Genomic DNA, 14,562 nt, shown 5'->3' with positions numbered 1-14,562 from the left:
CATAAACCCTTTTGAGATGGGATTAGTTTTATATGAAGTATAGTATAATGATCAGAGCTTCTTGAATTGTCCAGAGTCCAAAATATTGTATCAGTAAAGACAGCTTCTATAAAATATTCCCAACTTATTCAGCAGACATCTTTCCTGCCTTTATGCTGTTGTACATCAAGCACTTCAAGTGTCTCAAGTGGATGTGGGTCAATGAGAAGACAGTGGAAAACGAGAAGATGCTTGTTGACTTTTTATGAAGCGATAACTTTGAGAGAGACTAAGGACAGAAAGAGACCAAGAGCAAGGACGAATGATGTCTCACTTGTTTTTATTTAGCTGGTTTTAGTAAATTCAATTCACATTTAATTCTTCACTTTAAAAAAATATATTCATGATTTGTAATCACAATATTTTTTCTTTTGTCAAATCAACTTAAATATTTTTTATGGTTCAGATAACATACTATTTTGAGTTTCTGGTGATTAAATCAATCTCCTTCATTGTATTAACTATTTTTTCCATTGAACAAAATTTTAAGGCAACAAGGTTACTTCAGTTTTTAAGTTAACAAACAATATTTTTTTTTTACAGTGTTCTTATTAATCCTAACTTGTTTAATGTTTCCAGAATATACTGTAATTATCTAGGCAAAATGCTTCTCATGGTAAATTACTGTGGCAGCAATGTATAAATGTCACCCATTTTATAATTTTCTACCAACCAGCTGACACTGTTCACGTTGTAACGGTTATCGGGGCAGTTCTAAACCACATTTGTGAGACTGCAATTTTAAGCAGAAAATACTCAGCAATGATGTTGACTGATGCATTTGCACATGGTTTGCCTTAAAGCATATTTAAAATACAACATAAACACATAAACAACATTAAAAACTTGATTTTCACCACAGGGGGACTTTAAAGGAATTGTTTGCTTTAAAATGAAAAATCTGTCATCATTTACTTAAGTTGATGACAATTTTTAAATTATTGTTCCTTAAATTGATTTAAAACTGTATGAATTTCTTTTTTCTGCTATACACAAAGAAAAATAATCTGTCTGTAACCACACAGTTGACAGTCCCCATTGACTTCCATAGTAAGAAAAAAAAGTCATAATCTAGTCAATGTAGCCCATATCATTCTTCAAAATATATTCCTTTGTGTTCAGCAGAAGAAAGGTTTGGAACACCTTGAGGGTTTTCTTTTTGAATTGAACTATTCCTTTAAGTGAACATCTTGTTCAAGAATTCCACCTTGCAAGGTTCAAACCTGCAACCTTTTAGTTAAACACTCCCGCAATAAACACTGCTAGATGGATGCTTTCTTTTTTTCTTTAGTAAAAGCACGAATGTTGTCACAGCAGAGAGGACTCACCATTGCCGAGCTCCCAGGAGATGTTGTATTTTTTGCCGGCGCTGTATTTGAGCAGGCTCAGAGCACTGGAAGCGTTCCACGAGTTGTCAGGGTTTCTGTGCAAGGCATTCAGCCCAAAGATCAGGTGCAGTCCCGCGCAGTCGGCAAAGTTGTAGAGTTTGTCTAAAGACCTGGCTGGGAAAAAGCCAAACAAAGCTGTAACATTGATACTTGATACTTTTTTTTTATCATAACCATTTTACATTTTAGTTAGACTATTGCAGTGTTTCTCAACCACTGGGTATCAAGACCATTTTGAGTGTGTTTTGGAGTGTGAAGTCAAAAAAAAAAAAAAACACAAAAAAACAACGTAATTCTTAATGTTTTACTGATGCAAGACTAGGGCTCTCAAGCGATTAATCGCGATTAATCCAAAATGAAAGTTTGTGTTTACACTAATATATGTGGGTGCACTTTCATTTTGAAAGACATACATAAAAGCTGTTGACTCTTCTGTCAGACTGACACAGTTTAATTAAAGAGTGCTTGAGAAAAAAAGCATTATACTGTTTCAGTATCTGTTGTCAGATGTGAGGTTGACAGGCTCTGTCAGTGTCATTACTCTAAAATTATTTATGACAAAATTAAAAAGTCGAATAAAATTTCATGTCAAGTTGCAAAATGCAGGTTAAAGGAAATAAAAAACAGAAATGCGTCAAATAAAGTGTATAAAAGTGTATAAATAAATGTTCAATCTGCCAGACAGACGGACATGATAATTCTGATTTTGCTAAAATACAGCCGTTGGCTATTGTTTGGAAATTCTATCTGTCAAGAGTGGCAAAAATAAGCACAAATATTTCGGTGCCCTTTGACCTCATTTCCTGCGTTTAAAAAGAAGCAGATGAAACAAGAGAGACGCACAGGGAGCCCCATCTTGTCAGTGATGAGAGATTTTGTGCTAAGTATCAGTCCATTATTATTTCAAGTTGGTAGTACCCATGTCTTTAGTTAATTTCAATGTTGAATAAACTGTTTATTTAAAGAAGACTTAGAACAATTCCAAAGTTCCATCATTTGCAAAGTTCCCATACACTTTCTGTCTTTTTATTAAATAGATTTCCTACAGAAAACGCAAAGAAGGTCTGCAGATTCTTTCTGGACATAGATACAACTAGCTAACATCATGAGGTAGTCTTGGCATTAAAAACACCCTGTTGCTATTACATATGTTCAGAGATTATATTTATAAAATTCTTTGACTGCAACATTGGCAGAAGTAATGTTCCTCTCATCAGCATTTTTGGGTAGATGAAGCAAAACAGAATCACAAGAACGCAACCAACAGGCAGAAAATCAGTCGGCATGGATGGGAATGCAAGAAACTGGCGTGACTTACTAAACTTCAGTTTAATTGCGCAGTTATCTTTATAGCTTTCATCACAATTTGAAACATCACCACTAACGGCAAAGTGTTGTTTCCTAAATAGCCTGTACGTAAATATTCTAATCACATGGGCGGACGTAAAAAGTCTCGTAAAAAGATCCAACGCACAGCTTCCCTGGGTACCAAACTATTAAAAACGGTCTTTTAAATCAGCACTTTAAAGCAGCAGGGAAGTGTTCCAATTACAGACCCGTTAAAATATTACCGTAATGAGATCAAGATTATGTTTAATTCAAACATGCAGTGAAACACCAATGACAGACATTTTATCACTCTTGCTTAGCAGGCTTTCAGACATCAAACAAATGCAGTTATGTGGACTTGTTTACTAGAATTAAAATGCCTTTATACAATACTAAGCATTTATATACACTTTAAAAAAAAAGGTTCTTCAGGGGTTCTTTGCAGTGGTCATGGTGCTATATAGCAACACTACCATTTAAAGAACCTGTTAAGCCCAGGTTGGTTCTTCATTGGTTCTCTGGGGTGGTTAACATGCTCTATGACACCTCTTATTGTTCTACATAGCACCATATGACAAGATATGCGAGTTTCCCCTATGATTACAAGCCAATGAACCACTTTTAGTGCTATTTAGCACCATTTTTTTAGAGTGTAGACACACACAGTATTACTTGGACCACCTTGCCATGTCTATGGAGTATTGTGGGAGTTCTGCTTGTTGTGCAGCCTTTAGAACCGCAAGGTTATTAAAACGCAGTCTCATCAAAGACAGGTGGATGGAAAACATGCAGGACTGCTGTTAGGGCAGAGGAGGAAACAGATCCAGATGTGATTTTGTTCCTCAGGTAACCCACAATTTCCCTCCTCGCTGCACTCTCGATCAGGTAGAGAAACAGCATAGGAACCATGCTGAATCTACTTTGTAAAAGCATGCCAAGTTTGGGAAATTTTTATAATATTTTTAAGCAATATCACATGAGCAAGAATGTAGGCACAACATACTGTACATGTCATGTATACAAGAAACAAATAAGGTAAATTAAATAGATAGAACGATGAATAGTTAGAACCAAAAAAAGTTCATTTCCATCCCTGGTTAGAACGATACAGATAAATAGACAAACAGCAATAGAATAACAGATAGAAGAATCAAAAGATAGATAGACCGACCGTTAGAAGGATAGATCAATCGATAGAACGATAGATAGACAGACAGACAGATGGATAGATCATGTTACAGTTCTCACACAGTTACTGCTGTGCAGTAGTTTGGATTTTTTTTTTTCTGTAAGGAGTAAATCTCATTGATAGAACAGCTAGTTTTCCTAAAAGCTGCTAGTTTGATCAGTTCCACATTGCTCAGCTACAGTAATAAGGTAATTAGTGTGTAAGCAGCGTCCTGAGTCAGACACTCCCTAGAGCTCTCGGCGGACGAAGAACAACACAGAACTCAAGTATTTCCAGAGACATCAGCTCTTTTGCTCTTTCTTTATCCCTCACTTTCTCTGGCTCGGGCATCCTCTCTGTTTTTCTTCTTATCAGTGGTAAAATGAAACAATGATAAATATCAAAAGCCAAAAGAAAGCCTCCTTGGAAGGACTGGAAAATAATGTTGTTGACTTTGGACAATGTTGAAATTTCTCTCACAGGTTATCAGCTCATCAGTAAATGTTTTTTTTTTATGATTTTTTTTTTTTTTTATGATTTTACTCACACCAAACCCAAGACCACATCTGAAAGACAGGTTTTGAATTAGAATTGGATCTTAAAATGCACAATATGTTAACCTGTTTCACACAGTTGTAATTAAATGGAGGAAAACTTTGAATGAGCATGTGCACACTTATTTACAAATAATTCAAATGTGATTCATTAAAATGTCCCTATTTTGCTATAATAAAGGTTCATAATTTTGTTTTCAGGGATGCAAACACATGTATGGTCAAAAAAGAGAGAGGTAATCGAAGCCTTCGGCCCGCGGAAAATATCCAGAAACTTACATTGCCACCAACCCCTGCCACCCCTGGCCCAACCCAAGGCACATATAGTAAATTAGTTTCAGCCTTTAAATCATTTTTCAAAAAAAAAAAAAAAAAAAAAAAAAAAAAAAAGGTGTTATAAAAAGACAAACGTCACATATATCAGACTTAAAATCATTTTTTTCATAAAAAAAGGGTGTTATAAAAAGAAAAACCTCCTATATTTCAGCCTTTAAATCATTTTTTTCACAAAAAAGGTGTTATAAAAAGACAAACCTCACATATTTCAGACTTAAAATCGTTTTTTCACAAAAAAAAGTGTTATAAAAAGAAAAACCTCCTATATTTCAGCCTTTAAATCATTTTTTTCCACAAAAAAGGTGTTATAAAAAGAAAAAACTCCTATATTTCAGCCTTTAAATCACTTTTATAAAAAGAATGAGTCAAAAAAAAAAAACTTAACATATACATTAATGCACATTAGCTTATCATTGAAATTAATTGTTAAATTTGGTCTGATTTCCCCGTGGCATCTGTTGTTGCTTAGAATCCATGCAGTGCACTCTACATAACACAACGACAAAGAAGTTTTAGTAGCTAATAGATATTCACTACCAAAAAACGCTTGCTGTAGGTCTGCTACAAGATTCCTTTATGGAGAAGAGAAAAACACCGGTAGTGTTTGGGCAGTGGGCACACCCCAATCCTTAATGTTTACTGAGCTTTCAATGGGGGTTGGTTCTTGTCACATGAAATGCGATGCGCTTGCGGCATTCTGAAAAGTTGACTTGCCACGTGCATACATTTGAAATAGCGAACTTAAGTCTCAAAACTCACGCACAGGATACGAGGGAAAAAAAACAGTATACATGCACAAAATGCCATCCACTCACGGGCGCGCTTCTGCACAGTGAGCGCGCACGATGCCATCCTCGCGCGCACCGCGTGGCCCCTCGACAAGCTACCTCCAATCAGGCCACGGTATAGTGGAAGAAACACTAGTGGTTCACGCTTGCCTTGCGCGCATACTGCTGTTTTGGAACGCAGTGTTCTGATTTGCTTATTTCTATTTACTTGTTGGACTTTGGTGGAGGCAATCCAGAATTATTGTTGGTGACATTACGTATAATCAGACACCCCACAAAATTCTCTTCGGATTTGCACGATTCACACAAGTCACCCAAACTGATAATTTGGTCACCTAAACTGAAAAAAGGGGGAGGTGCCGAAAAGTGCGCTGTTTGCATCCCTGTGTTTTAGAGGGCTCCTACAATAGGTTTACATCCATCCAAGGTCAAAAAATACTTTAATTTTCTCATAATATACATTGCACATCACCTAATTTCTCAAACAGTCTGAAAATGGTTTGTTTGAAGATTCAGTCTCTCTTAACCCATCCTTTCTGCGAGATTATGCTCTGATTGGTCAAACATTCAGCCAAGTCTGCTGTGATTGGTCTACTGCTTACAGTGCTTCCTCAGCACTTGATACACAGTGATATGAACAGTAACAATGCCGTCTTACCTTATCAATTAGAGCCTGTTCTCATTCATTAGAAGTGCAAAATTTGCTTTGGCTTCTGTCGACAGCACAAACCAAACGTGGGCAGAAGTTGTAGAAGTTGTTTGTGGACACCCACTGAGTCCATAGGCATTATGCAACTTTATTACATTGTTACTTAGGTGTGTAACAGCCAACGGGAAGTCAGACTTGAATTTTTGACAACTCATTTCCGGTAGTTAAGAATCAATTCTTTCTTTAGGAGGCAATAACTCAATTTATCATGCAATTTGCTCTGATATTAGTTGTGAATCATCCAGAGGTATATATATATATATATATATATATATATATATATATATATATATCAATTTTTTTCTTGTGTGACACCTGAATGAATTTTTCTTGTGTGACAACTGAATGACACCCGCTCATTATTATGAGGGTCTTTGTCCCTCTTAGGTGAGAATCACCTAATTATACATGATGAGGGCTGGGCTGTTCACGCCCATTCGCATATTGCCTTGGCAAACAAAAAATGTTTTTCACAATATAACCCAATTCACAGTTTTATGTGAATGATTACAATGATTTTCAATGATTTTCAGATCATTGTGAAGAAAAAACTCTAGGCCACAACACCCATTAGTCAAAAGTCTTGTGGACACATATTTAGTATGCGTTTCGTGGCCCTATTTCAGAAACTTTCATTTTTATTTTTTTTCGATAACCACACATAAACAATATTCTCTCAAAAATACAAACATGTACATACATGTTGCTCACATATTATGGTAGCCCTGTTTCTGCTAAATAGAGTGTAATTCCACCTGTGCCATTAATAAGTTTACAAGCAACTGAAAAAAGCACATATGTCGGGGGAAACCCTCAAAACATCTCAAGGGCCCCAAAAACACCCTAGACCTCAGAGGGTTAATGCAATCTATGGCTACGTTCACACTGCAGGGCTTAATGCTCAATTCCGATTTTTAAAAAAAATTCAATTTTTTTGCAAGGCCGTTCAAATTTCCAATTAAATGCGACCTTTTGTGATCTCCTGTGTAAACGTGAAATGACCCAGAAGTGACCCGAATGCGCAGAAGAGTAATCAACGGTGAACAACGTCACTTGTTGTTTGCGGAATAGTTCTTTTTTTCCATATGTTGCGAGCTTTTGCTTTATTATTATTATTGCCACAGCCCATATACAAACACAGACAACAATTATTTTATCGACAGGCAAACTTTGCACATAAATGTAAGATTTTTCCGATCCTCACCGACCTCGTCGTAAAACCCATTTAATTGATAGTGCGCGTCCTCGGCGGCGGCGCTCCATGCTTTGTCACCACCTTTGTGGCCACAGTGCGACACTGGTGGCTGGTGTTGCCAGATTGGGTGTTTTTTCGCTACATTTTAAGGCATGTTTACATGTGTTTTAGCCAGGTTTTCACCTGGAAGGCTCTATAGAAATCTGGCACCCTACTGTACGAAGTTAAACTGACAGAGAGCGCACGTACACAGACACCAGAATGAACGTGTTCACAGTAATGTTCATCAGGCAGTAATACAGTACGTTCATTTTGGGCGAACGTGAACTGTCACGTTCGCCCAAAATATGAACGCGTTCATGCACTATCGTTCATTGAACGCGGTCAGGCACAACACTGGGGAAGAGACACGTCTGCAGCGGCCCATAACAGTGCAGAAACGCGTTGGAGTTAGCGTGTATTGGCTAGCTACAGGTGCGTGCAATGACGTGCGGGTCGGATATATGTGACCTGGCCGTTCAGATTGAAGTCGCATTTCAAAAGATCGGATACATATCGGATTTGGACCACATACCCAAGTGGCCTGGGTCGCATTTGAAAAGATCGGATCTGTGTCGTTCAGACTGTCATGAAAAAATCAGATACAGGTCGCATAGGGGCCAAAAAAAAAATCGGAATTAGGTCGTTTCAGCCTGCAGTGTGAACGTAGCCTAAGTTAGTGACTAGTGCACTTCGTCAGCAAAAAATAAAAAATAAATAAAAAAATAAATTCACACCTACCCTGTGCACCTCTTCTACACAGCACTGTGTGAATACTGGAGTTTGTTAAAATGGCCAATATGCACCACATCACTCTAAACAATGCTGGGTTGTTTGAACCCAAATTTGGGTAAAATATGGACAAACCCAAATGTTGGGTTAAAAATTTATTTTCAACTTCAACTTTCATTTTCAACTGTAAATTTCAACTGTAAAACCCAACATTTGGGTTTGTCCATATTTCACCCAAATTTGGGTTGAAACAACCCAGCATTTTTTAGAGTGTAAACTGCTTTCATGTGCAGTATGCAACAGGCGCCAATACGCTCTTCAATAACAATTCTAATTCTAATTCTTAGATAGCGCAACAACTATGAGTACTGTATGAACGCACAGATGTACTTTTTAAAAAATTGCTGCTTTTGAACTTTTGGAGTCGACTGTCTGAACTTTTGTAGCAAGTTCAGCAAACACTGAACCCAATGAGTAGAACTAAAGTGCCGGATCCCCCCTCTCCCAATGTAATGGAAACAGAAAGGGGTCTGGATTTTGTCAGGGTAGCTATCTGATCACAGACATAAGACTCCCATAACAAGCTGAACTGCACCAGAGCGCTACGGCTCATTTCTGAGCCAGCTTATTTCCATTTATGACACGTGATTACCTACAGCAACTATCAGGACATGTACAACCAAATTCCCCAAAAAAGAAAAAGAAAAGATCAAAGCACTTTAATACCAAGAAAACGTCTCTAAATCCATGTCTATGGGCTCTTATACAATAGACTACATTGTTTTCAAAAAGACAGAACAAGAGAAGTAAACTGCATTTTTTTTTCCAGAAGTGTGTAAAAGCTATACCGAGAGATCCGTTTTGAATTTTTCTAATTGAAATTATATTTTGAATATAAAGACGCTTGGACTCCTCTGTATGATTAAAGCCAAACTATGTGACATATATTAAAAAATGATTTATTTCTTAAAATGGATTTAAAAAAAGGCCAGATTACTTTTATAATCATACGCCACATGTACATACTGTTCGCATTCCTCACCATGTAATCAATTCTAATTGCACGCAAGCCCCTCACAGAATCCCATTACATGGGATGCAATTACATTAATTACATGGGATGCATTCTTCAGCGCTCATATCAAAAGGACAGTGGAGAAGTCATGTGGGCTCAAGTTACACCTAAACAAAGGAAATGTACACTTAACACTACTGAACACTTCAGTGCAAATGATGAAGCTGTTTTTAAGTGTGATGTTCCTAAAAGAGCGATACAAACTAATTTAGCAAAGCTGATTTTGATTTGACCATTCAAATGATGGCACAACTGAACTAAAAGATTCATTTAGTGATTATATTGTCCAAAAAAAAATGTTTTTGTTAAAACTTTGGTACAGTTTTAACAAAAGCCCTAATAATACAATATTATAATTATACAATTTTAAATGAAAGCCATACTTTGCTGGCATTAAAAATGGGCGATACTTTAGATTAGAGTAGGAATTAGGTATTGGGTATTATGGATATAGAATATGGTCATGCAGAATAAGGCATTAACATGTGTTTTAGAAGTACTAATAAACAGCCAATAACATCACTGTATATAAAAAAAAAAAAACGTTTCTGCTTTAACTTTTTAAGTACAATCAACGTGGATGTTTAAGTCATTTAAACTTCTCAAAAAGAGTTGTATCTTGTATATCAAATAATTGCTTATCTTATTTTGATGAGTTAAAGCAATGCAAAAACATATGTTGTCATGATGATAATGTATTAATCATATATTTTATAGTGTATGCATGATAATAAGTAACCAATTAGTAGTGAGAATTGGAAAACTAAACTAACATAAAGTGTTTAACCTTATGTATACGTTAAAAAAAAAAGTGCAGGAACTCAAATTGATCAATCACTTTTGAATCTGTTCATTTACATTCAACCGACTGAATTCAAATGAACAGAACCTTGAATCCGTTTACCCCAAAAATGTGTTCAGATTAGTTCACCGGTTCATGAAGTTATACTTACATTACATTGTTACGTCAGTATAGGTGGCGACAAGTGAGTGTGTTATATTGTGTTACAACAGCCTGGCAGCCACACAAAATATGCTAGCATTATGGCAACACATTTTTTTTTAATGAAAAAAAAATGTAAACGATTAGTTTCACGAGGTATTTCTTGCTAAACTGTGTGAGAAAGCTTTCCAGTCATTGGAAGTTAATGCTATTATTTCGCCAATTTCAATTCCCAGCTCTCTTTAAAGCAATTTCAAGTTTAATCGTTCAATTGCAGTGGAAAAATAACCAGGTCTAATTATGACTAATGACTACGGATGCCGGACAAATCCTCTGTTTCTGAAGAGGACGGAGACCATCCCTGACCATTCATCAACACTCATTTCATCCTGACGTGCAATAGTTCGAGTGGTTTTAAACCATTACAAGAGCGACCTTCTAAGCGACTAAAACGTTAAACAACAAGTAATATCCTGTTGAATTGTAATGAATGGCTTCTGAACTCGCTTTCCATTCCATTTTTCAACCCCACAAGCTTGCTGTTATTCCAGCACTTAGAGCAAAACTCAATCCCGCCGCACATCAGTTTTAGGAGGGATCATTTCAGAGACCCCCGTCAAAGCGTTCCCGTGATGTACGACAGGCTTCCCTTCAGAAATAAGTGCCAGGAAAAAGGGTGAAAATATGGTTTCAATATTCCAGCTATGCCTGTGGTAGTCTACAAGGTATGTGTCACACAAACCCAAGTGCACTCGTGTTTATAAATACAGAAATTACACAGGGACTCTGGTTTGATAGGGCTCGATACACACTCGAAACCGCTCAGGTCAAACCACTTTTGTGTTTGGGAAGAATGCAAACTATGAAGACACCTGTTTATAATTCAGTATGGCTAGCTTGGACTGCGTGTGCTTTCGTCTGCGCGCTTTACGTCTTTATTTTCGGGTGGTTGGTTGTTATCACTTGCGCGCAGAAGGCCGCGTTATTCCGTGCGGCTCTGTTTGCGAGCGTACACATACGTACATGCGTGAGGATATACATGTCTGTGCGTGTGTGTGTGTGTGTGCGTGTGTCTGGCCATGTGGTTGGCAGTGAAGGAGAGCATGAGCTGACTGATATGTTAACATCTCAGAACACACTCTGGTGTATAAACATCCACACACGTTTGTGTACACTAATTAATCTTCGCCGTGAGGCTGCCTCATGCACCAGCACATGGTTCGGGCAGCGCAGGACTGCCGCGCTGGACTTTGATTTGCCGCTAGTGTCAACAGTCCTGGGCGCAGGACTGATTGGAGCTGCATTTGATGAATTCAAAGACGAGCGTGTGTGCCAAATTACATCAACCGCTTTAAAATGTCTTATATAAGATCCAAATTCAAACCAAAACCACTTGTGGGGGCAAAGTTGACCAAGAGAGTGAACCGAGAGTTTTTAAACATGTCCTTCAAGTATTCCTGCTGAAATGCATTATTGTGATGTGAAATCAGACCTGCGATAAGAAAAAATGTAAATATCTTGTCTTCCAATTTGAATCTTTCACAATGAGTTTCTTCTCTGATGTCAAATACTTCTACTGCCTTCACATCCTGCTTGAACGTTTGTACTTATGAACTTGAAAGTCTTATATATATTAGCTTGGCTCTGAGTATTATTGAAAAAAGTACATCATGCTCATCAAAGCTGCATTTTTTTTAAATACAGTAAAAAACAGTAATATTTTGGAATTATCTTACAATAAAAAGTCTTTACGCTTGAGTTGCATTTATTTGATCAAAAACGGAAACATTATGAAATATTATTATAAGTTAACATAACTGTTTTCTATTTTAATATATTTTAAAATGTATTTTGTTCCTGTGATGCTAAGCTCCTTCAGAAATCATTTCTTATTATTATCATTGTGTTAAAAAAAAAGTTGTGCTGCATTTTTTTCCCAACATTCTTTGATGAATAGTATTTATTTGAAATATAAATATTTGTAACGATATAAATGATGCCTTTACTATCGCTTTTAATCAAGTGAATGCATCCTATTGGAAACAAAAGGTGCAATAAAACTACTGATCCCAAACTTTTGGTAGCGTTTGTCATCCTGACATGACTTATATTCAGCGTAATACACAACAGATTTTCAACAAAGACAGATTGTTCGCCATCTACCAGCATTCCTAATATGTCATCAGCTGAAAGGTTTGAAGAAATTTGCAGTAGTTTGAGATGTCAGAGAGACACAATAAGTACAGAGACATATGAAGATTTGTCTAACATTACTCGCAGGTCAGTGGTGGCTGCTGCTGGTCTTTCAAAGAGTGGAAGCAAATTATTAGCATACATCATAAAAAATGTACCATTTATTTATATGGAAATTCTGCCCTACGTCCATTAAAGGTCCCCTGACATGAAATTTTCACTTTCTGAGTGAAATGTTTTTTTAACATTAATATCAGTCCCCCTAGCCTGTATATGGTCCCCCATTGGCTAGACATTTCAATCGGTGTATACCGAGCTTTCTCTGCCTTTGAGAAAATGAAAGCTCAGATGCGCTGATCTTGAATCTCCTCCGTATGATGTCATACAGAGGAAAGGTAACCTCCCCTTTCTCTGCTTTGCCTGCCCAGAAGAGAATTTGGCTCGCCCATGAGAAAATGAGCTAGGAATTACGAACGCACAGGCGCGATTTGAGTTTTTCCTCGAGAGATATCATGGCTTGCAAACGAGCGAAGCACGGCAGTTGCTCAGTGTTCGGATGTACAAATGAACGCAAAAGTATTTTTTAGTTCCTTCATCCAAGTCTCTGAAGAAACAATGGGTTAATTTTATTTTCTCTGGAAATGCGCCGACACAACTTCGCAAAGTTTTGTATGGTCCAAACATTTCACCGACAACATTTCCTCAACTTGGGCCAATACAGAGCTGGCCTTGATGAACGTCTGAAAATAAATCCATCGAGCTACCAAGAGACAATTTCTGATGTGTAGCCTAATTGTTCTCTCAAAATCGTTCAATATTGTTTATGCATCAGTAAGTCAAGCCAGTGACTAAAATATCAACTTCACATCGTTTCTTTTAGTAGGATCATTTTAAATTGTGAACAAATTATATACAGAAAGCGATCAAAGAGCAATCTTTACACAGTGAGAGTTTATCTGAAAAACTCGTTATGACATCAATGACGCACGTTACACTGCACAACGAAGCTCTTGCTGTATGTTCATCATTGTGTTTGCATTGGTGAAAGCATTAGAGAGAACGCAGAAACTGCATTGCAATGATAAGATCTTCATTCTCGCGATTAACAGACTGTCATCTTCTTCGCTTAATGGTCATCACGGCAACATTTTATGTGATGGGGAATAGATCTAAATATTTTAATTACTTCTCACGATTTGTTAATGTCGATAGCTGTAATGGTAAAAACGTATAATAGCTGTAGCAAAAGTATTCGAGAGAGTTTAACATGTAATATGTAGCTATTTCATATGCAAGCATGTTAGCCAATCACAGCAGTGGGTGGTTACACTGAATCCCACAGCAGACACACCCCTTCAAATGGGAGGCTAAAATCAGGCTAGGAAAAATGCCTTTATTTCTAATTCTTACTATTTTTGATCTAAAAAAAAATACTAAAATTATATGGGCAACCCAGGAAACATTACAAAATAGTAAAATAACCCCATGTCAGGGGACCTTTAAAGAAAATGCTCTGTGATCCTGTCGTACCAACTAGGCGTCTTTTCCAGTGACTTGACCTGTGTCCTCTCAATGGCCAGCAGGGGGAAATGTGGAAATTAGGTTAAACTGAAACAAAGAACGTATTGTATAATTGTGTGAAATGTATGAGAAAAATTGGCTAGCAATTTCGCAAAGCAAATACCAAGAAATAGGTTGCAGCAGTTTGTCTTTCGAATACACTTGCAAAATCTGCGATGGGACTGTGCTCGAATAGCTTCAGCGTCAGTGACTTTTTTTAATGTACAAAATCGCTGTCAATCAAAAGGAGATGCAGTCTTTCGACAGACCCACCAATCATCACGCAGAGCCCCGGAGTCCACTCTGCCCACTCCCCCATTCACCCCAGGTGAATTTTTTGCAGTATATTTATCCAATGATCATCTAGTTTTTGAAGCACTGAAAAAACTGCTCAAAGCAGCCCCATTGAAGTCAATGGACGCTAGGCTTCAACAGGGAAATGTACTGTGACGCTATGGGACTATATGAGAAGGAAGTTGAGTCAGCCAACCTGCTATAGGTAGCTGATTCTGAA

The 14,562-nt window shown here is 37.2% G+C and overlaps 1 protein-coding gene across 2 annotated transcripts in view; it reads right to left on the bottom strand.

Moving 5' to 3' along the window:
- hpse2 (heparanase 2) overlaps positions 1–14,562 on the bottom strand; it is a 123,134-nt gene that overhangs the window by 82,270 nt on the left and 26,302 nt on the right. For both annotated transcript variants that reach the window (XM_039657146.2, XM_089117206.1), the window contains exon 4: positions 1,368–1,541. In XM_039657146.2, coding sequence (XP_039513080.1) covers positions 1,368–1,541 — 174 coding nt within the window. The remainder of the gene's footprint in view (positions 1–1,367; positions 1,542–14,562) is intronic.

The sequence above is a fragment of the Pimephales promelas genome, chromosome 11, assembly GCF_988280905.1.
Source record: "Pimephales promelas chromosome 11, fPimPro1.hap1.1, whole genome shotgun sequence".
NCBI classification, from domain to species: Eukaryota; Metazoa; Chordata; class Actinopteri; order Cypriniformes; family Leuciscidae; genus Pimephales; species Pimephales promelas.
Note: the sequence above shows the minus strand (reverse complement) of the source record. Positions and strands in the feature narration are given on the sequence as shown.